The sequence below is a fragment of the Trichechus manatus genome, unplaced genomic scaffold (genome assembly GCF_000243295.1).
Source record: "Trichechus manatus latirostris isolate Lorelei unplaced genomic scaffold, TriManLat1.0 scaffold00048, whole genome shotgun sequence".
NCBI classification, from domain to species: domain Eukaryota; kingdom Metazoa; phylum Chordata; class Mammalia; order Sirenia; family Trichechidae; genus Trichechus; species Trichechus manatus.
Genome location: NW_004443984.1, coordinates 16,582,790 through 16,609,997, shown reverse-complemented (window position 1 = coordinate 16,609,997; position 27,208 = coordinate 16,582,790). Strand labels below are relative to the sequence as shown.

Sequence of the window (27,208 nt, the reverse complement as noted above, 5' to 3'; positions counted from 1 at the left end):
GGAAGAAATCAAAAGAAGGAGAAAAGAAAGCAACACCAGCAGCCAACAAATGGCATTCAGAGAGCAAGGTAGTGCGGGCTGGTGGAATCCAAGTAGCTGGTGTTTCTCAGACAAGAGACTGTGTCCGCGGGAAGCAGAGGGGGCCGAGTGTGGGTGAAGAAGGATAGGGAGTGGGAAAGTGTGTATCACAAATTCCTGGAGCTCTGCAGCTCCTCAGGAAGAAGCAAATACGGCACACGGAGCCAGGTATTTGAGCGAAAGGTGTGGGAAGGGGTGAGAGGTAAGGAAGAAATCAACAGAAGTGGAAAAAAGCAATACGAGCAGCCAACAAATGGCACTCAGAGAGCCAGCCCATTCAGGTGTGTGGAATCCAAGCAGTAGGTGTTTCCCAGACAAGAGACTGTGGCTGCGGGAAGCAGAGGAGGCCGAGTGGGGGTGAAGAACGATGGGGGGTGGGGAAGTGTATATCGCAAATTACTGGTTGTTTTGTCTCCCGCTGGAAGCTCCATGAAGCTGCTTTCTTGTACCCCATTTGTTGGTTTCCGATAGGAGTTCAAGATGGCGGATCTGTGCTGCGTTAGCTGGTAGCGGACCTCTGCATGAATCTCTCCTCGCTCTTCGTTCTCTGTCAGATTTCTCACTCCATTTGGTGCTTGGCTGAGTTCTTTGTCTCTTCATTTGATGTTTTAGGGTTTCAGGATTGTTGTATTCTCTGTTCGGCTTAGTTTTTCAGATCTTTGCTGTGGAGGGACGGCGTGGTGCTTCTGCCTAGAGCGCCATTTTGCTGGAAGTCCTCCACTGAATTTTCAACTAAAAGTTAACAGGTAGTTTCCATTCTCCATACAGTAGTCGAAGTGATTTTTTACAGCATAGATCATGTCACTCCTCTGCATAATCCTTCAATGTTTTTCCAGCACTGGGAACAAAATCCAAATTCCTTATCATGGCTTGCAAGACACTGCAAGGCCTGGCACTTCCTTCTCACTCTCAGCTCATCTCTTACCAGTCTCCTCTCTCCTTGCTTTCCATCCACACTGATTGCTCTTTCTTAATTCCACCTGTTCTTTTATCCTCAGAGATTTTGGACATGGTGTTCACTCTGCCTCAGAGGATTTCAGTTTGCAGGTATCTTATCCGCCTTCAGGTTGTGGCTCAAATTTCACCCATCTGGGCCACTCCATCTAAAGTTCAATCTCTTCCAAAGAGTCTGATTACAGCACCCTGTTTATGTCTTCTATAGCACCTATTTGATTTATAATCCACATCTTTTGTTAGAAAATAGGGCCAGTACTAATTAACTCGGACTGACATAAAAAAAATTACCACAAACTGGGGAGCTTCAAACAACAGAAGTTTTTTGTCTCACAATTCTGGAGTCAGGACCACATTCTGTCTAAAGAGTCTGGGGGTGTAGGGGGAATCCTTTCTTGTCTCTTCCAGCTTCTGTTGGCTCCAGGTGTTCTTGGCTTGTGGCAGCATCACTCCAGTCTCTGCTCCTTTCTCCAGATGGCCTTCTCCCCTGTGTCTCCACCTTTCCTGTCTCATATAAGAACACTTGTCACTGCATTTAGGGGTCACCCTGTTCCAGGATGCTCTCATCTCAAGAAACTGAGCTTAATCACATCTGCAAAGATCCTCATTCCACATAAGGTCACATTCTGAGATTCTGTGTGGTCATGTCTCTTGGGGAACACTTTTAAACCCACTACAAATCCCATGGGTCAGTGATCTTGCTTATTCATCCACTCCTGTATCCATGTTGTTGTTGTTAGTTGCAGTCAAGCCAACTCCAACTCAGGGAGACCTTATGTTTAACAGAACAAAACATTACCCAATCCTCCATCATCTTCACGATCACTGGCATTTTGCGGCCCGTTGTTGGGGCCATTGTGTTAATCCATCTCATTGAATGTTTCCCTCATTTTCATTGACCCTTTACTTTACCAAACATGATGTCCTTTTCTAGTGATTGGTCTTTCTTGATGATAGGTCGTCCAAAGTGACAACCTCCCTTCTAAGGAGTTAAAATGACCCTTGCCAGTCCATTTCAGCTCACTAATGCCTAGGATATTGATCTTTAAGTGTTCCATTTCCTTTTTGATGACTCTCAATTTTCTTTGATTCATACTTTATCCTCTATCCATAATGCCTAGAAAAGTGCTTGCTGCAGAGGGGATGCTTCTTTCTAAGTCTCTGTTGAATAGATCAGTAAAAAAGTAACTTTTATCTCTCCTCCTTTCCCCTTTTTCTACCTTTGGAGGAGGAACTATCAGATCAGAGGACGTAAGTCCAGGAGGGGTAATTATGTAGCTGAGGTGAGAATGGGACAGGGGTGAATACATCACATGCAGGGATTGTGCTTCCTTACCCAGGCTGACCTCAGCCCCCAGGCCAGCCTCTATCTCTGACTTTACAGCTGAGAGAAGAGCCACAGGGCACACTGAAGGGATATTTTCAAGGTTCCCCAGTTTCCCAGGAACATGGCCGGGGTTTGGGCTGTCTCTTGGAAGTCCTCCCAGCCAGTGCGATGTCTGTCAGGGAGGTGTGATTAAGTACACCCTTCCCCTGGGGACAAGGTACCTGTGTTTCACTCCTGCAGGGACGGGTTGGGATCTGATATCGTAACATACCGGAGGAGGTTTTGGATTTGGATTTGCCAAAGCCTCTACTTATAGGGGAGAGCCAGGCTCTGGAGCCATGCGGCCAATGAGAAGGTGACTGAGTCTGCAGGTTGGGGAGTTTCACTGTCTTCTCCAGTTCCAAGGAACAAGGACACCATGCTTCTGTTGCTGCAGGCCCTCCTGGTCTCTTTGTGCATCCTTAGTTTGGGAGTGGGCATGCGGCCTCTCAGTAAGCATTTCCTCACTGCTGAAATCCCTCCTACCATCAGCCACCGGATGAAGCTTCGCCTTCTGCACTGCGTCTTCCTTATCACAGCAACCTGGGTAAATTTTTCTTTTTAATTACCAGGTCCTTCTAAGGGATGAGAAGCCCAGAGTACATGAGAAGGGGGCCTAGGGAAAGCATTTGCACAGGACTACACAGTGATAACAGTAATAGCTAATGTTTATTGAGCACTTACTATGTGCTTGGGTCCCTGGGTGGTGCAAATAGGTAACACACTTAGCTCTTCCTGAAAGGCTGAAGACGAGTTTACTCAGCAGTACCTTGGAAGAAAGGCCTGGCAATCGACTTCTGAAAAATCAGCTACTGAAAACCCTACAGAGCACAGTTCTATTCTGACACAAATGAGTCAGAGTAGATTCAATGACAACTGGTTTACTATGTCCCAGGCACTGTGCTAAGGGTTTGTTAAAGGCAAGACAAAGGCGAGTAAAGTAACCATCAAAGTAAGCTTGAATTTATTTACTGGCAAGGGAAGAGAACAGTCACCAGTGAAGAAATTCATTGAGTAATTTTCTGATGGGAAAGAGTTATGGGTTTTCATCTTCTAGAAATTGGAGGGTGCTAGTACTTGGTGTCATGCCTGCGTAGAGCAGAACGAGTCCGTAAGCCCATACACAGTTGGTTAAAACATTTCCTATTACTCATTGTTCAGGTAAAAGCCTTAGTTGGTGAGGGTCCAGCATGCTGGAGTCGCTCAGTGTCCATGGTTGTTTATCAGTTTTGGATCGTTAGGACCAGCTATAATGAAACACAGCACCAGTTTTAATATCTCCTAAGCAAGTGTTGCCGCAAGTGAAAAGATTGTATTTCATGATCTTCGTACATTTTATCTCAGTTTTCCTTGATTCATACCTCGCCCTGGATTCGTAATAGCCAGAAAAGTACTTGGCACAGAGTGGATGCCTACTCCTATGTCTCTGTTGAATAAATCAATAAAAAGGTGACTTCTACCTGACTCTGGTAACATTATCAGCCCGTTTGGCAGACTATGTGATTCGCCCAAAGTCAACAGTTCTTTAGGTGTAAAGCCAGGGGTGAACCCAGGCAGTCTGACTGCGGAACATACATGGTTGAACGTTACGTTAAACTTCCTTTCTACACCAAACTAGAAGCAAAATGAGCACCCTTCTTCTTAGTCAGATCTGATGACATGGATCCATGTTAAAGTCACATCCTGTGCAGTAGGGTCACAGGTGCCATGGAGCGGTGAAGGGGTTCTCAATCAGGGGCAATCCCCCACCCCTAGGGAACATTTGGCAATGCCTGGAGGCATTTTTGGATGTCATTATTGGGCAGTGGGTGCTACTGGCAGCTAGTGGGTAGAGGCCAGGGATGCCAAATGTCCTACAATGCACAGCAGCCCCTACAACAAACAATTTTTCAGCCTCAAATGTCAATAGTGCCAAGGTTGAGAAACCTTGCAGTCGTGGAAAGAGGTTGTACGGATGTGTTGTGGGTAAGCAGACCAATAGGGTTCAAATCCTGTGACTGATGGATGACCTTGAGTTCTTTGAGTGTCAGTTTCCTCTTCAGAAAAAAACAGTAGAGGGTGGGGATAATGCCCACCTGGAAATTCATTATGGAAATTAAATAAAATGAATTGTAGCTGTGCAATAAGTTGTCACTACCTGAGGTCTTAGTCTAGGCAGTGTGTTGTGTAGGATTTTATCTTAGAACATTAATAGAAAGATACTCAGGTTTATCATGCATAAACTCATTTAGTTTACTGCAAGGTGACGTCATGGCAAGGCATACAAGTAAGACCTCACAATATCCATTTAGAACCAGAGAATCAGAATTAATCACTACAATTACAATGTTTGTCCAATGGTTAGAGCTCAAATCTTTAGAATTCAGGCTTTTACCTTTAATGAGAGGTCTTGGATGGAAGGCTTAACCATGGCTGGAACTTGGCGAAGGTCGCTTGTAGCTAGGGTCCAAGGTTGGCAGCAGAGGGCAGAGTCTCAGTAGGTTCTTGGCCTTCAGGAGAACGAGAGACTAGAGAAAAATCCTTTTGCCTCTGCCTTCTTTCAGTGAGTGAGGAGGAATTCAGGGTTTATATGTAAAATTCTCACCTTGGCCTCACACGATAAGGGCCAATGAGACTCAAAGACTAGTATGTTATGTCATTTCTCCAGGGTTAGAGATTAGCCAAATATCACATTTTTTCTTCAAGGTTAGAGATTAGGGAGGCTGTTTTGACTTATGTTTCAAGGGTCGTGTCTCAGTTATCTAGTGCTGCTATAACAGATATACTACAAGTGGATGGCTTTAACAAACAGACATTTATTTTCTCACAATTTAGGAAACTAGACATCCGAATTCTGAGCACCAGCTCTAAGGGAAGGCTTTGTCTCTCTGTCAGCTCTGGAAGAAGGTTCTCGTCTCTTCAGCTTATGCTTCCTCATTCCTTAGAGATCTCCATGTGTCTTAGCATTTATCTTACCCCTTCTCTGCTTCCTACCTTGCTTGTGTAATCTCTCTTATGTCTCAGAAGAGATTGGGTCAAGACACACCTTACACTAACCTGCCTCATTAACTGAACAAAGACAACCCTTTCCCAAATGGGGCTAAAACCACAGGTATAGAGGTTGGGATTTGCGACACATTTTTGGGGGACACAATTCAATCTGCGACATTCCACCCTTTGACCCCCCCAAGTTCATGTCCTTCACAAGTGCAAAACACATTCACCCCATCACATCCTCCCAAAAGTCCTAAATCAACTCCAAGTCCAAAATCTCATCTTCTGAATCATCTGAATCCAATATGGGTGAGACTTTAGGCCTATTCCATCCTGGGACAAAATTCCCATTCGTTTATAAATCTGTGAAATCTAGACTACAAGTTACCTGCTTCCAAAGTTCAATGGTGGAACAGGCACAAAGTAGACATTTCCATTACAAATGGGAGAAATTGGAGGGACATAAGGGTAACAGGCACCAAGCAAGTCCAAAACCTAGCAGAACAAATTACATTAGCTTTCAAGGCTTGAAAATAATCTTTTCTTCTCTGAGATCATTTCAATGGCCCCACCCTATAGACTGTGGGTGTTGGTCACCCTCTCTGGATTCTCAGTGGAGGCTCCTTGGCCCTGGGCTTCAGCTCTGCCTTCCAGGCCCTCTGGGGTGACAACTCTGCTCCCTTGGCTATAGGCAGCCTCATTCTCCTAGTCCATCTGACTGGCGACCCCACCTCCTTTGCCCCTTGGCCCCATTAGGCCCCCTTCTTCTGCCTCTTGGGCATGGCAGCCCCACCCCCTCAGCTCTGGGCCACAACTCCATCCCCCGGCATGCCTTAATGGCAGCGCCACACTCCAGAACCTAATTGGCAAAGATCCGACTCTTTGAAACCTAGGAAGCTGTGGCCCCACCCTTTGAGATCCAGAAGACCATGACCCCACTCTTTGAAACCACAAGCATATAGGTTAGGATTTACAACACATATTTTTTGGGGACACAATTCAATCCACAGCAGATAGTTTACAAAAATGAACTAAGTTATGTCTTCTTTATCACAGCATGTGAGGTTAAATTCAACTTAAAGTTTGTTTACATTCTTTACATACTTCACATGCTTCTATGTCTAAATTCAGAAATTTTCTAAACAACTTACCCACAATTTACATGTTTCTAATAGCATATAGTTAACATTAGAGAGTCTCACAAAAGCAGACTTATTTCTATTTTTAAATTCATATTATGAGTAATGATATATACATGTTTTGAAAGCATAATAGTGACCTATCCCTTATGGACAACTCTGCAGGCCCAGTGGTTAAGAGCTCAGCTGCTAACCAAAAGGTTGACAGTTCGAATCCACCAGCTGCTCCTTGGAAACCCTATGGGGCAGTTCTACTCTGTCCTTCAGTGTTGGTATGAGTCAAAACCGGCTCAACAGCAATGGGTTTGGTTTGGGTTTTTTTTTATACCTAATGGGTTTGAGAGCATGTCTTAATTGTCTAGTGCTGCTATAATAGAAATACCACCAGAGAATGGCTTTAACAAAGATAAATTTATTCTCTCACAGTCTAGTAGGCTAGAAGTCCAAATTCAGGGCACCAGCTTCAGGGGAAGTCTGTCTCTCTCTGTTGGCTCTGGGGGCAGGTCCTCATCATCAATCTTCCCTTGGTCTAGTAGCTTCTCCACTCAGGAACCCCAGGTCCAAAGGACACACTCTGCTCCTGGCACTGCTTTCTTGGTGGTAGGAGGTCCCCCTGTCTCTCTGCTCACTTCTCTCTTTTATATCTCAAAAGAGATTGGCTTACAACACAATCTAATCTTCAAGATTGAATCCCACCTCATTAACAGAACTGCCATTAATCCCACCTCATTAACATCATAGAGATAGGATTTACAACACATAAGAAAACCACATCAGATGACAAAATGGTGGACAATCACACATACTAGATATCTTAGCCTAGCAAAATTGATATATATTTTGGGAGGACACAATTCAATCTATGACAGAGCATCATAGAAATATACAGAACCGCAGGTGATGGTTCACAGAGAAGGTTGTTGTGAGGGATAAATGAGCAAAAACCTTCAATCTAAGAGAGAAGATGGGATGTCTACAGAGAGTGGAGACACCTTTAAATATTTGTTAATTCCCACGTTCAAATCCTGACTCAAAGGCAAGGCTGCTGAGTAAAATGGATAGAGCGCTGAATTAGCAGCCAAGTCTTAAATCTGCCAGTAACCAGCTGGGTGACTCTTAACAAGTTGATTAACCTCTCTGGACCTCAGTGTTCTCACCTATAAAATGGATTCACTTTTAGTTTCTTAATTCTCTAACTCTGATAAAACCAAACCAGATTATCCTAAACTGGAGCTGATTTCAGTTTGCTGTTCTATTTCTGGGCTGTTTGAAGTATCCTGTTTTGGGTTTGTTGCTATGTTGCTTCCAAAGCATGTCTAAACTCACCACCTCCTTTGTTCAGAATTCATTTAATTTAATAAACGCTGTAATTCTTTAAATTGTTCTTTAATTTAAAATAAGTATTTTAATTTAATAAGTACTTATTCATTTAATAAGTATTTTATTCAGTAAACATTTATTGAGCCTTGTTCTATGCAGATGGAGTTCCTGGATACTGCAAATGGTTAAGCGTTCAGCTACTAATCAAAAGGTTGACAATTCAAACCCACACAGAGATGCCTCAAAAGAAAGATCATTGCCTTGAAAACCCTATGGAGCACTTCTGGTCTGACACACATGGGGTCGCGGTTGGTTTTGGTTTTATGCAGGGCACTCTGCTCACTGTGGGGCATAGGAGGGAAATTTGAAAATGAGTAGGAAGAAGCCTAGGCCTTGCCAGCCTACTCCTGGGACAAGGCTCGGGAAATTCTCCATCCTCAGTACAGCCTGGGAAAGAAATTGAGAACATGGGGCCACTTTCCAGTATTTTTCAGTAAATATGCCTCCCCTGAGCCAAGGACAGTGATGTGTACAGTCCTCACACAATTTTCAGGTTATGAGTATACAGCAGTAGAACTATATATACAGGTAGTCCCTGACTTACAACGGGGTTCCTTTCTGACGACTCCATTAAGTCAGTTCTGACGTAAGTCGAATACCTGATTTTTTTTTTAGTTTTCATTATTACTGTCTTTTAATATCAGTATCTTAATAAATCCAATCTTTATTTGTCTTTGGGGGTTGGCATGAGAATGATAAAATCAGCAAATTATGCACTCCAACATTGTATGTAGTACATATTACTAACAATAAGATTTTTAAAAAATGATGGTCCTACGTGTGGTTTGTGTAACTCGAATACGTTCTAAGACGGGGACTACCTGTACTCAACAAATATGTATTAAACCCACTCTGGGCCAGATGCTGTTCAAGGCTCTAGGAACACAGGGTGAATGGAAAGGAGAAATGTATCATACAGCACTTACCTTCTAGTAGGAGGAGATGGACAACCAACAGACCCACTAGGTAGCCCAGTCACATGGCCAGGATCCTGGATGGGCTGAGGGTTACTGAGAAAGACTGAGAAGGGGGAGTGAGAAACCGTGGTGATCATACGGTATGTTTACCATTTGTGATGGTTAAGGTTGTGTGTCAACTTGGCTGGGCCATGCTTCTCAGTGGTTTGGCAGTCATACGATGTTGTGATCACTTCCATGATGAGACTTGATATTATGTGATCATCTCCATGATGGGATTTGCTGTGAGTAGCCAGTCAGTTAGAAGGGAATTTCCTTGGACTGTGGCCTGCATTGGATATAAGTGGATAGTCTAGCAAGCCTTGGGGGCTTTTGCTAGTGCTGGATCCTGCAGCTGACTCCTGTTGGTCTGATCTCTGGTTCTTGGGACTTGAGCTAGTAGCTTACCTGCAGTCTTGCCTGCCGTTCTTGGGATTCATCAGTCTTCGCAGTCGTAAAAGCCCTGCTCCTTCACCTAACGATCTTGGGTTTGCCAGCCCCTGTGGATACGTGAATCAGGAGAAGCCTCTGTCCTGACCCACAGACTTGGGACATTCCAGCTTCTAAAACTGCGTGAGCCCTGTCTTTGATTTAATTCTCTCTATATATATATTTATATGCTTTACTGGTTTTGCTTCTGGAGAGAACCCGGCTTAAGACACCATTATAGTATGTTTACTATATGACCTAGCAATGACACTCTTGGACATTTATCCCAGAGAAATAAGAACATAAAAATACATAGAAATTTATATGTAACTGTTCATACATATATTTCATATACATATTTATAATAGCCATAAAATAGAAACAATCCAAATGTCCTCAAAGGGTGAATGGTTAAACAAACTGTGGTACCTCAAGACCAAAGGATACTACTCAGCAATAGAAAGGAATGAACAATTGATGCACTCAACAACTTGGATGAATCTCCAGGGAATTATACTTTTTCTGTGTCCCCAGTGCCCACAACAGTGCCTGATACATAGTAGGAGCTTAAACATTCTTTGTTGCTTGAATCATTTTATGAAAGCAATTCTCCTAATGAGGGAACAGTGGAATATGGATTAGAGAACATCAGATTTGCGAACAATAGAGTCGGTTTTCTTCCAGGAAGCCCATCATAGAGATCTTCAAAGTACACAGATTTCTTTACAGCTGTAAAAACTTGAACTTATTGAACAGAATTAGCATTTGATTATCTTGGCTTTTGGACCTTCCTTTCTGGTCCTCACCAGCACTGCTATGAACACACTTTATTCTCACCAGTTTGTTTTGTTAATTGCCATCAAGTCAGCTCTGACTCAAAAGCCATCCTTGCTTCTCATGAGGATTCTGCTTCTATTTCTTCTAAGACTGATTTGTTTGTTTTTCTGGCAGTCCACAGTATATTCAATATTCTTCGCCAATACCACAGTTCAAACGCATCAATTCTCCTTCGGTCTTCCTTTTGCATTGTCCAGCTTTCACATGCATGTGAGGCTACTGAAGACTATAGCTGGGGTCACGTGTGCGTTAGTCATCAAAATGACATCTTTGCTTTTTAAATTTAAAGAGGTCTTTTGCAGCAGATTCGTCCAATGCAGTACGTTGTTTGATTTCTTGACTGCTGCTTCCATGGATGTTGATTGTTGATCTAAGTAGAAGGAAACCGTTGAAAACTTCGGTTTCTCCATGACTCAACAGCTTATCACCCTTTATTTCATGCCCAAGCCCTAAGGCACTTCAGCGCAAAGAGCCGTGTCTTATGAGTAGCACATTTTTCCTTTATCAGTGCTAATTTCCCATCAGTCTCCGTTATAATTCCAACTCATAGCGACACTATAGGACAGAGTAGAACTGCCCCCATAGGGTTTCCAAGGAGCAGCTGGTGGATTCAAACTCCCTACCTTTTGATTAGTAGCCGTAGCTCTTAACCACAGCATAAGCCCTTTTCACCACCGAGGGACTGATGAAGGAGGGATTTTCCTTCTGCAGTTCCTCTCTTTGTCCATAGGGAGAGCTTTCACAAGGGCAGAGGCAGCTGGATGACCAGAGGCAATTCCCTGTGTTCATGTTATTGATTATGGTGGCTGGATTAGCCCTCCATATAGATAACCCCAAACCCCATGTCTGCTCAATAGAACAGCTGACAGTGGTGAGGGATGCTAATTCCCCAAGGAGGATGTGCAAAGAAACCAATAGTATCTGTTGAAATAACATGCACATAAAGGAAGAGGATCTTTTCTGAGTAATCTTTAGTGAGATGCTGCCTAGTGGCACAGTGGAAAGTAATGTTCTAGTCCTGGTCCTGCTGTAAAACACAAGTGGCCCTGGACTTATGACCTCTGTGGTTCAACAAATATATATTGGGTTCTAACTATGTACCAGGTATTGTTCTTGCACTTGGGGTACATCCATGAGTGAAATAGACAAAAATCTTTCACACCTCCTCCCATTCTAGCAGGTTCCTGGACAATTTTTGCAAGTGAAGCCATTACAAGTTAGGGATAATTTCTCAAGGTTTAGCTTTGATGTAATTTTGATTTCCGTATCTGAGTCAATATCTGGTTGCTCTGTCCTGTGTTCTAGTCTTGCGTTGTTAGCTGGTGTTATTGATTATCTAGCCGTAGGACTCCCTTTAGTATTTCTTGTAATTTTGGTTTGGTTTTTGCAAATTCCCTGAACTTCTGTTTATCTGGAAATGCCCTAATTTCGCCATCATATTTGAGAGACGGTTTTGCTGGATATATAACTCTTGGCTGACAGTTATTTTCCTTCAAGGCTTTAAATATGTCATCCCATTGCCTTCTAGCCTACATGGTTTCTGCTGAGTAGTCTTAGCTTATTCTAATTGACTCTCCTTTGTAGATGACTTTTCTTTTATCCCTAGCCACTCTTAAAATTCTCTGTTTATCTTTGGTTTTGATAAGTTTGATTATAATATGTCTTGGTGACTTTCTTTTGGGATCTACCTTATGTGGGGTTTGATGAGCATCTTTGATAGATATCTTCTCATCTTTCATGATATCAGGGAAGTTTTCTGTCAGCAAATCTTCAACAATTTTCTCTGTATTTTCTGTTATTCCCCCCCTGTTCTGGTACTCCAATTACTCGTAGGTTATTTCTCTTGATAGAGTCCCACATGACTCTTAGAGTTTCTTCATTCTTTTTAATTTGTTTATCTGATTTTTTCTTAAATAAGTTGGTGTCAAGAGCTTTATCTTCAGTGTCACTAATTCTAACTTCTACTGCCTCAATTCTGCTCCTATGACTTTCTATTGAGTTGTCTAATTCTGAAATTTTATAGTTAATCTTCTGGATTTCTGATTGATGTCTCTCTATGGAATCTTGCAGCCTATTAAATTTAGCATTATGTTCTTGAATAACTTTTCTAAGTTCCGCTACTAGTGTGTCTGTATGTTGCCTGGCTGTTTCTGTGTTCTGTAGAATTTCCTTTCTTATTTCTAGAAGAGTTCTGTACATTAATCTTTTGTATTCTGTCTCTGGTAATTCCAAGAAGTTCTCTTCCTCCAGAGAATTTATTGATTCTTTATTTTGGGAGCCTGCTGAAGCCATCATGAACTGCCTCTTTATGTGACTTGATATTGACTGTTGTCTCGGAGCCATCAATAATTTACTAAAAAATTTATTTTGTGTTTTCTTAGTGAGACCTAGCTTCTTATTTTGTTTTGTTTTGATATGCTCAAATAGGCTGCTTGTGTGCACTAGTTTGATTTTTGACACCTTTTGATCTCTAATGTCCTGTCACCAGGTAGTTAGTTCTGTAACTAAGTATGTGCACACCAGAGTCTGTTAAAATTTCCTATATGGGATCAGCTTGGTGTGCAGGCAGTCAGTCACCAAGTGTGTGATGCAGATACCCCCAGTCCTAGAGAGGCATGGGTGATTTGTGCAGGCACTGGACTCTGGCTGTGGTAGGGGATCATGTGCTGAGCCAGGCAGGGGCTGGTGGCTGCCCCTGAGATTCTGAAAGAAAAGCATGTCCGTATTCTCTAGGGTGAATAGGTAGGTGAGTTTTGAAGCCGGGCTAAGAGCACCCCACTGTGTTGACTGCAAAGACTCGAGGGCACCACTTTTTCTTGAACTCCTGTAGCAGGTGACTAGGCACTTTAGGAGCTACCACCAGTCCTCAAGACCCTGCTGCAGATCGATAAAAGTGCCTACTTGAGGGGCAGGGCTGTTTCGAGGATCACAAATCTGCCTGTTCACAGCTGAAGCAGTTGAAGTTAAACTTCAGATGTTTGCCCTGTTGTACTGTGGTAGTGAGGACTAACACTGTTGAGATGGGTCCCCACAAGTCTATGGCACTTAGAGTCTGCAGACCCCTGATTTCTATGACCAGCAAAAGAGCTGTGCCGACTCTGTGTTCCTGGCCTAGGGGAGCGAGCAGCTTATTTGTTACCTTCAAGGCCAGGAGAATGGGTCAGCGTGCCTTTTGGGATCTACTTCTGGCCCAGTGGAGTCCCAGTGCAGAGCAGGGAGGTAGGAGGTAAAAGGGAGAGAGGTTTTTCCCAAATCCAGTGCAGAGCGCAGAGGTAGGAGGTAAAAGGGAGAGGGGTTTTTCCCAAATGGGTTTTTTTTTTTTTTAAATGCTGCGAAAGGGTGCACACATGTACTTATCCTAGCCTCTTGGGAGCTGCTCTTCACTGGTTCGGAGTGTCCAAGCAGAATCTCTGCTGCCAGGTCTCTCTCGATGTGGACACTTCTTCCCGAGCACACGCACAGCACAGCTGTTTGCCTGATTCACCACGGCCCAGCGTGGCTCTGTCTCTAAAGTATTGCAGCCGTGGCTCTAGCGCTCCTCACCTCTTCCAAACGGTCTTCCTCTCTGGTATGACCCAGATGGATTTCTTAACCTTGCCTTGTTCAGGGCTGCCAGATGTTCACTTAGAATCAAATCGCTAGTTTTTCCAGGTCTTTGTTGTAAGAAGGATATAGGAAGCATCTAATTAGTCCACCATGTTGACCACGCCAGGTGTAATTCATACTGATGGCTGTAGTCTTTGATCTTCATTGGTAAGTGCTTCAAGTCCTCTTCACTTTCAGAAAGCAAGGTTGTGTTATCTGAATATTACAGGTTGTTAATTAGTCTTCCTCCAATCCTGATGCTGCATTCTTCTTCATATAGTCCAGCTTCTTGGATTATTTGCTCAGCATACAGATTGAGTAAGTATGGTGAAAGGATACAGCCCTGATGCACATCTTTCCTGATTTTAAACCATGTTTGAACGACTGCCTCTTGATCTATGTACAGGTTCCTCATGAGCACAATTAAGCGTTCTGGAAATCCCATTCTTCACAATCTCATTCAAAATTTATTATGATTCACACAGTCAGATGCCTTTGCATAGTCAATAAAACACAGGTAAACATCTTTCTAGTATTCTCTGCTTTCAGCCATAATACACTGGACATCATCAATGATATCCCTCACTCCGTGTCTTCTTCTGAATCCAGCTTGAATTTCTAGCCATTCCCTGTCGAAATACTGCTGCAACCATTTTTGAATTATCTTCTGCAAAATTTTACTTGCATGTGTTATTAATGATATTGGTTGATAATTTCCTTATTCTGTTGGATCACCTTGGTCTGGAATGGGCACAAATATGGATTTTTTTCAGTCAGTTGGCCAGGTATCTGTCTTCCAAATTTCTTGTCATAGACAAGTGTATGCTTCCAGTGTTGCATCTGTTTGTTGAAACATCTCAACTGGTATTCCGTCAATTCCTAGAGCCTTGTTTTTTTTACCAATGTCTTCAGTGTAGCTTGGACTTCTTCCTTCAATACCATTGGTTCTTGATCTTATGCTACCTCTTGAAATAATTGAACAACAATCAATTCTTTTTGGTACAGTGAACTCTGTGTATTCTATCTTCTTTTGATGCTTTTTGCATCATTCAATATTTTGCCCATAGACTCCTTATTTAATACATATTGTTGATTCATTAAAATTGAACTCATGGCTGACAGCAGTATAACTCATGCTTAAATGAAGCTTATCGAACACATGTATTTTCTCCATAAGGTCATCACAGCCATCTTAAGGTTTAGGGACACTAGACAGCACTTCAGTACTGCACTTGGGACCATTTTAAACAGCGAAATCACCAACAAAAAGTATAAAAATTTAAAACAGTGGCACTAAATAAAGCACCAAAAGGACATTGTTTATAGTATGAGAGCTGCAACAAGAAGGTAGCATGTCACCTTGTTCAACCTCAGCTGGGAGCATATGCATTGGGTGACCCAAATTTCTCACTGCACTGCACATCACCACAAATGAGCACAAAAGAGCTGTGAGTATTGATTTGGGTCTACAAATAAATTTTAGGGGGTAGGTGAATTTGAAAATACAGAATCCACAAATAATGAGGATTGACTGTATCTGCTAGTCCTTCTTTGACTAAACACTTTACTGACGTGAGTGAGGTCCTTAGCAATGGTTTCAGTTTGTAGTCAGTGGCTGCCTTTGACCCTAACCATAAATCCTTTGTAAACGTGTTCCCAGGGATTGATTTTTCTTTTCTTCCTTGACAACACAGTTTCATGAAGGCGTTTGCTTCCCCAAACCTACTGCTTTGTTAACATGAACACTGTTTCCCTCCTCAGTTTAAGCTGGCTTGCCTAGAGATCACTCAGCCCTTTAGGGTATACATTGTGTTGTCCCCAGGCCGCTGACTCAGTGCCAGTCAGCTCTATTCTTTTGCAAAAGTCAGACGTTTCTTGTTCTGACAATTCTCCTTGCCTGTGCATTTTGAAGAAAGACACTTTTGTTGAAGTCATTATGTGAGCCAGAGACGTGAAATTTATTGACTGTAATAAGTAGACCTTCATCAGGGTAGACAGTTGGCTGGTTCTGGGGGGTCTAATTTATGATGAGAAAGGTTATAAAGGCAGAAAGTCTGGAAGTAGCCTGTGCTGTGTGACCTTGAGCAAAATAATCACCCTCTCTGAGTAACTCATACTTTCTTTCTTTTTTGTCAATGGGATAATCCCTCCTTCCTTTTAGGGTTATGGTGAGTATCAAAGGAGAAAACATACATTAAGGGCTTTTTATCCTTTCCCTTATTATTACATTATGGTTGCAACAATAATCTAATGGGTCTTACAAGGGGACCTGGCCAGCACAGGTCCAGATTAAGGGAGAAGTGGGCTGAGACTCAGAATTCAACTAGACAGAAAAGGAGCTGATGTGATAAGTGGTTGATTCAGAGAAGGTCATTACGGATAAGGCAAAGCCAAACAAGGAGGAGAGGATTAGCCACACAGACAGCCAAATAAGTTCTGGAAGATCAGCCAGGTGGGAGAAGCAGGAAGGTGTGCACTAGAGGCCAAGCAGGTAAGTGGTCAAGTCCAGAAATCCAAGTTGAGACCAAATCAAGATGCTGTAATCACAAGGGTTAAATCAGGAGCCCAGCTAGACCAGGGCTGGGGAAGGAAGGCTGGTTAAGGCAGTTGGTGAGGAGACATCTGGGTGGTATGTACTGTGTGTTGGTAGCAAGAGAGGAGCTTGAAGCCAAACCAGGGTGTGTCTGAGAGCATGTCTCCTGTGCCATGGCCTACTTGGGCCGGAAGTCGTCTCAGAGCATGGGTGAAGCAAGTGGGAACACTTGAGTTCATGAATCTACAAGGGGAAGCTGGTTCCTACCTGTTCACCTGAGCAGCTGGTTCTGCTGTCAGGCCTGGATGGTGCCTACATTGCACCACCCACTGGTTGCACTTGCTGGAAGCCAGATTCCTATTGCCTGTCACTTGCTGTCTCCCCAGAGTCGAGGAACTAGGCAAGGACCAAGGGCAGAGAAAGAGTGGATCAGAAGCTAGGTCCTCAAAAAGGAATCTAAGGAGTTGATTCTCAGTAGGCAAAGCAAAGTGAGCATTCTAGCGCCCAGGTAAGCCATAGATACATGAAGATTCCTAGGCTTTGAGGTGTAAATCAGGAGGGTGGGGTGGTGATAGGCAGGAAAAAAGATGCACAGCTCCAGCAATAAGGAAAGGACCTCAAAACTATGCCTGCCTTTGTCAGTGGCTTATGACTTGATCTTTCCATTCCTTCCTTTCTATAAGGGGTATTCTTCTTTGTTCCATCAAATATTCCATTTATCCTCTTTATCTTTGGAGTCCCTGGGTGGGGCAAATGGTTAATGCACTTGCCTGCTAACCAAAAGGTTCACGATTCAAGTCTACCCAGAGGCACCTTGGAAGAAAGGCCTGGTGAACTACTTCCAAAAACCCTATGGAACACATTTCTACTCTGACACACAATGAGCTCACCATGAGTCAGAATCAACTGACAGCAACTTGTTTTTGGTCTCTATCTTTAATATGTTGTACAGGTTACTATCTTACTCATTGTCTGTATTTAATACATTGCATGATGTCTTCTGTGTCTCTAAGCTACTTGCTTACTCATTATCTATACTTGACACGTTATGAATTTTGTCTATGTCTCAAGCTACCAGCTTACTTTCTATCTATGGTTAGCACTTCTTGTGAGTTTCATCCATCCTCTTTTTCTTTTATTACAGCAGAATGGAATATTCTGAAATAATAAAGCAAACACTATTAAACCATGCTTCTGCTTTTCCATCTTCACAATGAGTAAGAATTTTTGCCTAATCTGCCTTGCAAGAATGTGTTTTCAGGTCTTCTCAAGAACTGTACGATAGGAAATCATTAAAATATGTCTGGGTTGAGAAAAATGAAGCGAGAGGTGTTTGGTGGTTGGTATGTGTTCTGCAATATGTGAACCATGGTGGTCTGTTGGAAAGCAATGAACTTGGCCTTGGAGTCAGATTGGAATTGAATTTGATTTAAATAAAATTGGATTGGAATGGAATTTGAATTGAATTGGATTTGTATCCCAGCTCTTTCTGCTACTTATCAGCTGGCTGAATGTGGACAAATTGCTTAATTAAACACAGCTTCTGTTTCCTCATCTATAAAAATGGAACTAATAGTGTTTCTGGTCTTGGAACTCTCCTACCCGACAATCATGGGTCCTTTGAGTCCTGAGGTAACATAGAGACAGAGGCTGCAGAATCACGCATGCGTAATCTGTCCTCTTTATGCTCCTCAGCGAGCAAGCCCATGATATGTGATGTTGTGAAGAAGGAACAAATCACGAAAGTGCCTACTATAGTGCCTGGTCCATAGGTAGAAGTTAATGGGTTTTCCCCCTTTCAACGCAGGATGAAAATGGTTCAAGGAGGGGGTGAGAGTATCAGTGAGAAGAGAGATGATTAAGTTTATAATTGGTCTTTGATTTCTCCCCAGATACTGGAGAGTTCCTGAACACACATTCCCAGCTATGTATAATGATTGCATGAATGCTTCCATCTTCTTCCTGAAGACGCTGAAGTCCTATAGGGTGAATCCATCCCAGGTGGTTATTTGTGGAGACAGCATTGGAGGAGTCCTAGGGGCTTCAGGTTGCCAAAGACTCCTGAGCATGCTGCGTCTGCCCAAGATTCAAGCCCAGGTCTTCATCTACCCACTTCCCCAGTTAATCAACTTCCAACTGCCTTCCTACCAGCAGAAACAAAACGTCAATTCCTCTTCCTGAAGTTTGTTCTTTTTATGGTATGTGTTCTTACCTCAGTATCTCCCTTTCTTGGAATGACAGTATTTTTAATGGCACCCACTTATCTCTGGACATAAGGGCAAGGATAAGGAAATGGTTGAACCCAAGGACATACCTGAGAGGTTTAAGACAAGAAGCTACACTTTCAAGGAGTCTGGAATTTTTAGGGAGGAAGCCTATCTATGAGCAAAGAGCTCCTTAACGTAAAATACTCACCCTTTATTGCTGATGATGACATCATCCACCAGCTCCCCAAATCCTGTCTTGTGAGCTGTGAGCACTATGTTTTTCAAGATGACACCTTGCTGTATAAAAAAAGGCTGGAGGACCAAGGGGTACCAGTGACCTGGCACCATATTGAAGACGGCTTTCATGGAGCTATGAATACTTTTGGCTTAAAATGGATTTCTTTCCCGTGTGCCAAGAAGATGGTGGATATTACTGCCAGCTTCATAAAGAATCTATAAATGTTTCTCCCTTTGCCAAAGTCAAGAAGAGAAGCTCTACGTATACAATGTAAAGCAATTTTCTCCCACTCTGGTTGGAACATGTACAGACAGGCAGTTGCTGGTGGTGGAAGATGAAGCCAATGAGTCTCCACCTTCTGTAAGACTCTGGTTGACAACAATCTTGAAGATAAAGGAAGGATTCTATAGTTACAGTTTGGGACAGAGCCCTGCTTCTCAAACTGTAGTCCCTGGACCAGCAGCATTAGCATCACTTGGGAGCTTGTTAGAAATGCAGAATATCAGGTCCTACCCAGACTTACTGAATCAGAATCTACCTTTTAATAAGATTCACAGCCGATTCACAATTTGAGAAATTCTCCCTGTCATGGTTTGAATTATGTCCCCCCAAAAATGTGTGTATCCATTTGGCTAGGCCATGATTCCTGGTACTGTGTGATTTTCCTTTATGTTGTAAACCTGCCTCTATGATGTTAATGAGGGAGGATGGGTGGCAGTTGTGTTAGTAAGGCAGGACCTGATCTACAAGACTGGATTGTGTCCTGAGGCAATCTCTTGAGATATAAAAGACAGAAGTGAGCAGTGAGACAGGGGGATCTCATACCATCAAGAAAGCAATGCCGGGAGCAGAGCACGTCCTTTGGACAGGGGTCCCTGCACTGAGAAGCTCCTAGTCTGGGGGAACACTGATGAGAAGGCCGAGAGAGAGAAAGCCTTCCCCTGGAGCTGACACCTTGAATTTGGACTTTTAGCCTACTTTCATTATGAGGAAATAAACTTCTCTTCAATAAAACCGTCCACTTGTTGTGTTTCTGTTATAGCAGCACTAGATGACTAAGACACTCCCCCAGAGGAAAGAGAAAAACACTGTAGTCAGGCCTGGGTAAATTCTGACTCTATCAATGCAACTGTCTGACTTTGAGCCAGTTAATTATCTGCTACAAGCTTTGGTTTCCTCATCTCTAGAATGGGAGGGGAGGGGGAATAATAGCCTTTTCTCAGATTACTTAGTCTTTTCTTTTTTAAAAACTAGTTGCTGAAGTATGACGTACCTAGAGAAAAATGCACAAATTGTAAGTGTACAACTTGGTGGATTTACCTTCACAAACCAAACACGTTCAGATAACCACTACCCAGATTTAAAAAACAAACAAACGGCATTTTCAGTATCCCAGAAGCTTCCCTCTTGCCCTCTTCCAGGCACTATGCCATAGATTTAGATTATTTTGCCTGATTTTGACCTTTATAAAATAGAATCATAAATGTCCACTTTTGTGTTTGGCCCCTTTAGCTCAACATTACGTTTGTGAGATTCATCTATATTGTTGTACGTAGTTGTAGTTTGTTTATTCTCATTGTTATTTCGTATTCCATTGGGTGAATAAATGGTCATTAATTCTTCCATTCTACTCTTGCTGAACATCTGAGTTGTTTCCAGTTTTTGGTTCTCATGAATAGTGCTGCTATGAACATTTTTGTATATGTCTTTGATGCACACATGTTCATGAACTTCTGTTGGTTATATTCCTAGGAGTGGAATTGCTGGATCAAAGGGTCTGCATGTGTTCTGCCTTAGTGATACTTCCAATTTTCCAAAGCAGTTGTACCAGTTTATGCCCCAACCAGCAGTGTATGAGAATTTTGGTTGCTCCATATAGTTTCCAACACTTGGTTTTATAATTTTTTTTCCTTCTGGTGGGTGTGCAGTAACATCACATTATGGTTTCAAATTGCATTTCCCTGATAAAGAATGAAGCTGAACCTTATCAAATGTTTATTGGCCATTTGACTATTCTCTTACGTAAAAGGCCTCTTTAAATCATTTTCTTCTATTAGATTTTCTGTCTTTTGTTTTGTAGGAGTTGTTTATATGTTCTGAAAGATGATTCAGTTGTTGGAACTATGTATTGCAAATATCTTCCCATTCTATGAGTTGTCTTTTCCCTCTATTAATGATGCTTTTTGATGAACAGAAATCCTTCATCTTAATGTTGCCCAATTTACCATTTCTTTCCATTTATGGTTAGTGCTTTTAATGTCCACTAAGAAATTTTTGCCTACTCCAAGCCATCAACATGCTCTCCTATGTCTTCATCTAAAAGCATCATTGTTTCATCTTTTACATTTTGATCTGTTATCCATCTGAAATTTATTTTTGTGTTATCATATGAGGTAGGGGATAACATCCATTTTTTTTCCCATTTGGCTATCCAGCTGACAGAAAACCATTGTACTAAAAAGATTGTGCTTTCTTCAGAGCAGTGCAGTGCCATCTTTGTCATGAATCAGGTGGCCATGTATATGTGGGTCTGTTTCTATACTCTATTCTGGCCTGTCCTTATGCCAATACTATGCTGTTTTAATTACAGTTGTTATTGTTAGTTGCCATCGAGTTGGCTCTGATTCATGGTGACCCCATGTACAACAGAACAAAATGTTGTCTGTCCTGCACCATCGCCACAATTGTGGTGTGCTCAGATCCATTGTTGCAGCCACTGTATATTTTAAGTGCCTTCCAACCCCGGGGGCTCATCTTCCAGCACTGTATCAGGCAATGTTCTGCTGTGATCCATAGGGTTTTCATTGGCTAATTTCAGAGTAGGTCATCAGTCCTTTCTTCATAGTCTGTCTTATTCTGGAAGCTCCACTGAAACCTGTCCACCATGGGTGACATTACTGGTATTTGAAATATTGGTGGTGTAACTTCCAGTGTCATAGCAACATGCAACCCACCATAGTATGACAAACTGACAGGCAGGTGGTGGTTAATTACAGTAGATTTCTAATAATCTCGATATTAGATCATGTAAGTTTTCCTGGCCGTTTGCATTTCCATGTAAATTTTAGAATCAAAATGTCAATTTCTGAAAAAAAGAAATTAAAATTTCAATTGGGAGTAAAAAGAATCAAAAGATCCACTTGGGGAAAATTGACAGTTTTCATTATTGTGTTTTCTAGTCCATGAAAATGGTATTCTCCATGTATTTTAGTAGTCTTTAATTTCTCTCAGTAATGTGCTAAGGTTTTTAGTATAGAGGTCTTGCACATTTTTAATAGATTTATTCCTAAGTACTTGAGTCTTTAAATTCAATTCTTTTAATTCACTTTTCACATTTACATTCAATAACATACACTCATTGTGGTGTAAAATTGTACAAGTTTTGACAAATGCATACAATTGTGTAACTACCCCTAAAATCAAGATACAGAATAACTCCATCACCCTAAAAAAAAAATTCCTTCATGCTGTCCTTTTGTAGTCCACCCCTCCTCTACCTCCAATCCCTGGTAATCACTAATTTCTGGTATTTTTTTAAAATTCATTTTATATTTATTTGATGCTGGTATCTAGAAATACAATATTGACCTTGTATCCAGAGCTTTCTTGTATTTATTAATTAATTCTACTAGTTTGTCTACAGATATTTCTGGATATTCTACATATACAATCATGACCATTGTGAATAATGACAGTTTTGTTTCTTCCTTTCCAGTTCTTATGCTTTTTATTTCTTTTTCTTGTCTTATACTGAACTAGGACCTCTAGTACAATGCTTATTAGATGTGAGGATACTGGGAATTTTTGTCTTGTTCTCAATCATTGAAGAAAGCTTTCAACATTTTCTTATTAAGTATAATGTCTCCTGTAGGCATTCCTTATCAATTTAAGGAAGAGTCTTTCTAGTCCTAGTTTGCTATGAGTTTTTATCATAAATTTGTGTTCAGTTTCAGGCTATTTTTAAGGATAAAATGAGATAATCTGTGTAAAGCGCCTTGTACATTGCAGATGCTCATTAATATTATTTTCTTTTTCCCTCTCTCTATATACCCTGATTATCTTGTGTACTTGATCCTGAATTTATAATCCTTCTTGATCTAGTTCTATTTCAGAATATTGGAAGGAGTCCAAGGAAGACATTTGATCTGTTCAGGATTTATATGGCTACTCTGAAATGTGAGATAGCAGGAGCACCCAATAATTGTGTCTTCCAACTGCCTTTCAAATCTTGAATTAGTTATTAGGGTCCAAACACATTCAGCTACTAAACAGCTTGTGGACGCAGAAGGAAGTGGACTGTATTTCATTTGGGGGAGCAAAGGGCAGGTGCCATTTCCCTGGTGTCAAGTTGGAAAACTTCCATTTGCTGAGAACTTGCAACCAAAATGGTTTCTCCTTTTTCAGAAAGATTGAGATTATTTTGCAGTTCAAATATTTTCAACAAAACTGTTACGTCTTCAAACTTAGGGGGTCAAGGATGAAAGTTAAGGAGTGTATGAACTGGGATGATGTTATGGATTGAATTGCATCCCCCAAAAATGTACGTCAACTTGGCTAGGCCATGATTACCAGTATTGTGTGATCATCCACCATTTTGTCATCTGATGTGATTTTCCAATATGTCGTAAATCCTACCTCTGTGATTTAAGGAGGCAAGATTAGCAGCAGTTATGTTACTGAGGCAGGAGTCGATCTACAAGATTAGGTTGTATTTTCAGCCGATCTTCTCTGAGATATAAAAAAGAGACATGAGCAGAGAGACAGGGGACCTCATTAACCCTAAGAAAGAAGTGCCAAGAGCAACGCCTTCTTTAAACCTGGGGTCCCTGCTCCGAGAACCTCCTAGAGCAGGGGAACATTGATGACAAGAACCTTCCCCCAGAGCCAACAGAGAGAAAAAGCCTTCCCCTGGAGCTGGCACCCTGAATTCAGACTTCTAGCTTCCTAGACTGTGAGAGAATAATTTTCTGTTTGTTAAAGCCATCCACTGGTGGGTATTTCTATTATAGCGGCACTCGATAACTAAGACAGATGGTAAAAGAAATGACATCTTTATTTTCATCAACTTCTAACTGAAATTTAGAATTTCTTTCTGGTGTGAATGGTGGCCACGAACCACAGTAATATTGCGTGTACATGGGACTTCATCACCGAGAGAAATCACCAGTATTTTTGTTTCATATTTCTGTTGTTACAGATATCACAAATAATCTTTTACGCTTATCATTACTTCAAAATAAGACAGTTATTAGACTTGCCACTAGATCTTGTTATTTAATCCTTTTTACTTATGTTTTTGCTTAATGCTTATATTACTACATCAGAAATAAAAAAAATTCAACAATTTTTTTCAATATAATTGATCATCTTGGTAAATCTGTTTTTCAGTTATTTAAAACAATTATTTTAATTTTAGAAAGTATGAAAATTATTCCAAGAAGAGATCTGCAGCACAAAAAGATTAAGAATCTTTGCTTTAAACCAACTATAACCCCCCAGGCAGTGAGTATTCATGGGAAGAATTAGAGATTCTGAAGTGCTCCTTTTGCCTATGGGGTTACTCCACTGTTGTCTAACGTTGTTGTTATGTGCCATTGAGCCTGTTCCAATTCATAGTGACCCCATGTGACAGAGTGGAACTGCCCCGTAGTGTTGATGGTGCAGTGGTTAACAGCTTGGCTGCTAACCAAAAAGTTGGCAGTTTGAATCCACTAGCCGCTCCTTGCAAACCCTATGGGGAGGTTCTACTCTGCCGCCTTGAAAACCTTATGGAGCAGTTCTACTGTACAACATATGGGGTCACCGTAAGTCAGAATCAACTTGACGGCAACTATTTTGATGATGATGATGATGATAATGACATGCTTACTTCTGTACGTATGTTATTTTTTATTTTATTGTGCATGCTTTTGCTGTAAGCTATTACAAATCTTCCATGAAAAGAAGCCTGGGGAATCTTTAACTTGTTTCTCCTCTTCTAAGTGAATAAAGGTGAAAAGTATAAGCAAATTACTAGATGATCTTCCTTAGCAAATTGTTTGCCGTCAGAAGTCTCACAGTAAGTGAATACCAAGGGAGTCTTCATTCCTTTCCCCTTTTTTCACTACCAGCAGGACTTTTAAGTTCTTCGTTGTTGTTGCCAGCTGCTGTTGAGTCAGCCCCTGACTCAGGCACAACCGAATGAAGCAAAGGAAATGCTGCCTGGTCCTGTGCTATCCCCATGATCAGTTACAGATTGGACCATTATGATCCATAGGGTTTTCATTGGCTGGTTTTCTGAAGTAGATCACCAGGCCTTTCTTCCTAGTCCATCTTAGCCTGGAAGCTCCACTGAAACCTGTCAGCATCATAGTAACACACAAACCTTAACTGACAGACATTGGCCAGGAATGAAACCTGGGTCTCCTGCATGGAAGGTGAGAATTCTACCGTTGAACCACCACTGCCTCCATTTTAAGTCCTTGCTGTTGTTAGCTGCCATCGAGCTGGCCCCTGACTCATGGTACAACAGAATCAGTTGTTAATTGAAATGTTGGCAGTTCGAACCCACAAAGCAGCTCTATGGGAAGGAAGCCCCGGCAATCTGCTCCCATAAAGATTAAAACCCAAACCTGTTGCCACTGAGTCTATTCCAATTCATAGCAACCCTATAGGCTATGACTTTTCTGAACCAGATTTCCTGGCCTGTCTCCTGAGAAGCCACTGGGTGGGTTTGAACCACAAACCATTTCACTAGTAGTTGAATGCTTAACCCTTTGCACCACCCATAGACTCCTATAATCAGAAATTAGAAAGTTGGATGGAGGAGAGGAATATAAACATACCAGTACCAGTTGCCATCGAGTCGACTCTGACTCATGGAGAGACCACATGTGTGTCCGAGTAGAACTGTGCTCCACAGGGTTTTCAGTGGCTGGTTTTTCAGAAGTAAATCACCAAGACTTTCTTCCAGTGTGCCTCAGGGTGGACTACAAATTTTCAGTTAGCAGTCAAGCACGTTAACCATCTGCATTACACAGGAACTCAAGAAAGGAAACAAATTCTTTGAAAAAATCAACAAAATCAACAAACCATGGCTAAACTGACAAAAGAAAAACACGAGAGGAAGCAAATAACCCGAATAAGAGTCCAACTGAAGTAAAAAAGATCACAATAGAATACTATGAAAAACTGTACTCCAACAAATTTGAAAACCTAGAGGAAACTGACAAATTTCTAGAAACATACTACCTACCAAAACTAAGACAAACCAAGGTAGAAAAACTAAATAAACCCACAACAAAATAAGAGATTGAAGACATAATTAAAAAAACTCCCAAAGGAAAAAAAAGGCCTGGCCCAGATGGCTTCACTGGAAAATTCTACCGAACTTTCAGAGAAGAGTTAACACCACTACTACTAAAGATATCTCAGACCACAGAAAAGGAAGGAGTACTCCAGAACTCATTCAATGAAGCCGGCATAACAAAAAACAAAAGAAAAAAAATTACAAACCAATATCCCACATAAACGTAGGTGCAAAAATTCTCAACAAGATTCTAGCCAATAGAATTCAACAGCACTCTATCAAAAAAAAAAAAAATTCATTTCCGGCAAAATGGCACTCTAGGCAGAAGCACCATACCGTCCCTCCACAGCAAAGATCCGAAAAGCTAAGCCAAGCAGAGAATACAACAATCCTGAAACCCTAAAACATCAAATGAAGAGACAAAGAACTCAGCCAAGCACCAAATGGAGTGAGAAAACTAACAGAGAATGGAGAGCGAGGAGAGATTCATGCAGAGGTCCCCTACCAGCTAACGCAGCGCAGATCTGCCACCTTGGACTCCTATCAGAGACCAGCAAATGGGGTACAAGAAAGCAGCCTCAGGAGCGTCCAGCGGGAGACAAAACAACTGGAAATTTGCAATATACGCTTTCCCATCCCCCACCGTTCTTCACCTGCACTCGGCCTCCTCTGCTTCCTGTGGCCACAATCTCCTGACAGGGAAACACTGGCTGCTTGGATTCCACACACCCGAATGGGCCGGCTCCCTGAGTGCCATTTATTGGCTGCTGGTGTTGCTTTTTTTCTGCTTCTTTTGATTTCTTCCTTACCTCTCACCACCTCCCCCTCCCTTCGCTCAAATACCTGGCCCCGTGGGCCATCTTTGCTTCTTCCTGAGGGGCTGCAGAGCTCTGGTAATTTGTGATATATGCTTTCCCACTCCCTACCCTTTTTCACCCACACTCGGCCCCCGCTGCTTCCTGTGGACACAGTCTCTTGTCCAAGAAACACCAGCCCGCACTAGCTGGCTCTCTGAGTGCCGTTTGCTGGCTGCTAGTGTTGCTTTTTTTCCTGCTTCTTTTGATTTCTTCTGTACCTCTAACCACCTCACCCTCCTTTCGCTCAAATACCTGGCTCACAGCACCATCTTTGCTTCTTCCTGAAGGGCTGTGGAGCTCCGTTCGAGTGTGGAGCTGCTGCCCGGTCTGGGCTGCCGTGCTGGTGGGATCCCGGGGCTTTTGTTAGTTTGTTTGTTTTGAATTGTTT

The 27,208-nt window shown here is 41.9% G+C and overlaps 1 protein-coding gene across 1 annotated transcript in view; it reads left to right on the top strand.

The window, feature by feature from the left end:
- Nucleotides 1-18,896, top strand: part of LOC101357633 (arylacetamide deacetylase-like 4) — a 53,353-nt gene extending 34,457 nt beyond the window's left edge. Inside the window, 3 exon segments of the mRNA XM_004377294.1 lie at nucleotides 18,232-18,241; nucleotides 18,520-18,610; nucleotides 18,613-18,896. Of these exon segments, the coding sequence (XP_004377351.1) occupies nucleotides 18,232-18,241; nucleotides 18,520-18,610; nucleotides 18,613-18,896 (385 nt within the window).
- The last annotated feature ends 8,312 nt before the right edge of the window (nucleotides 18,897-27,208 follow it).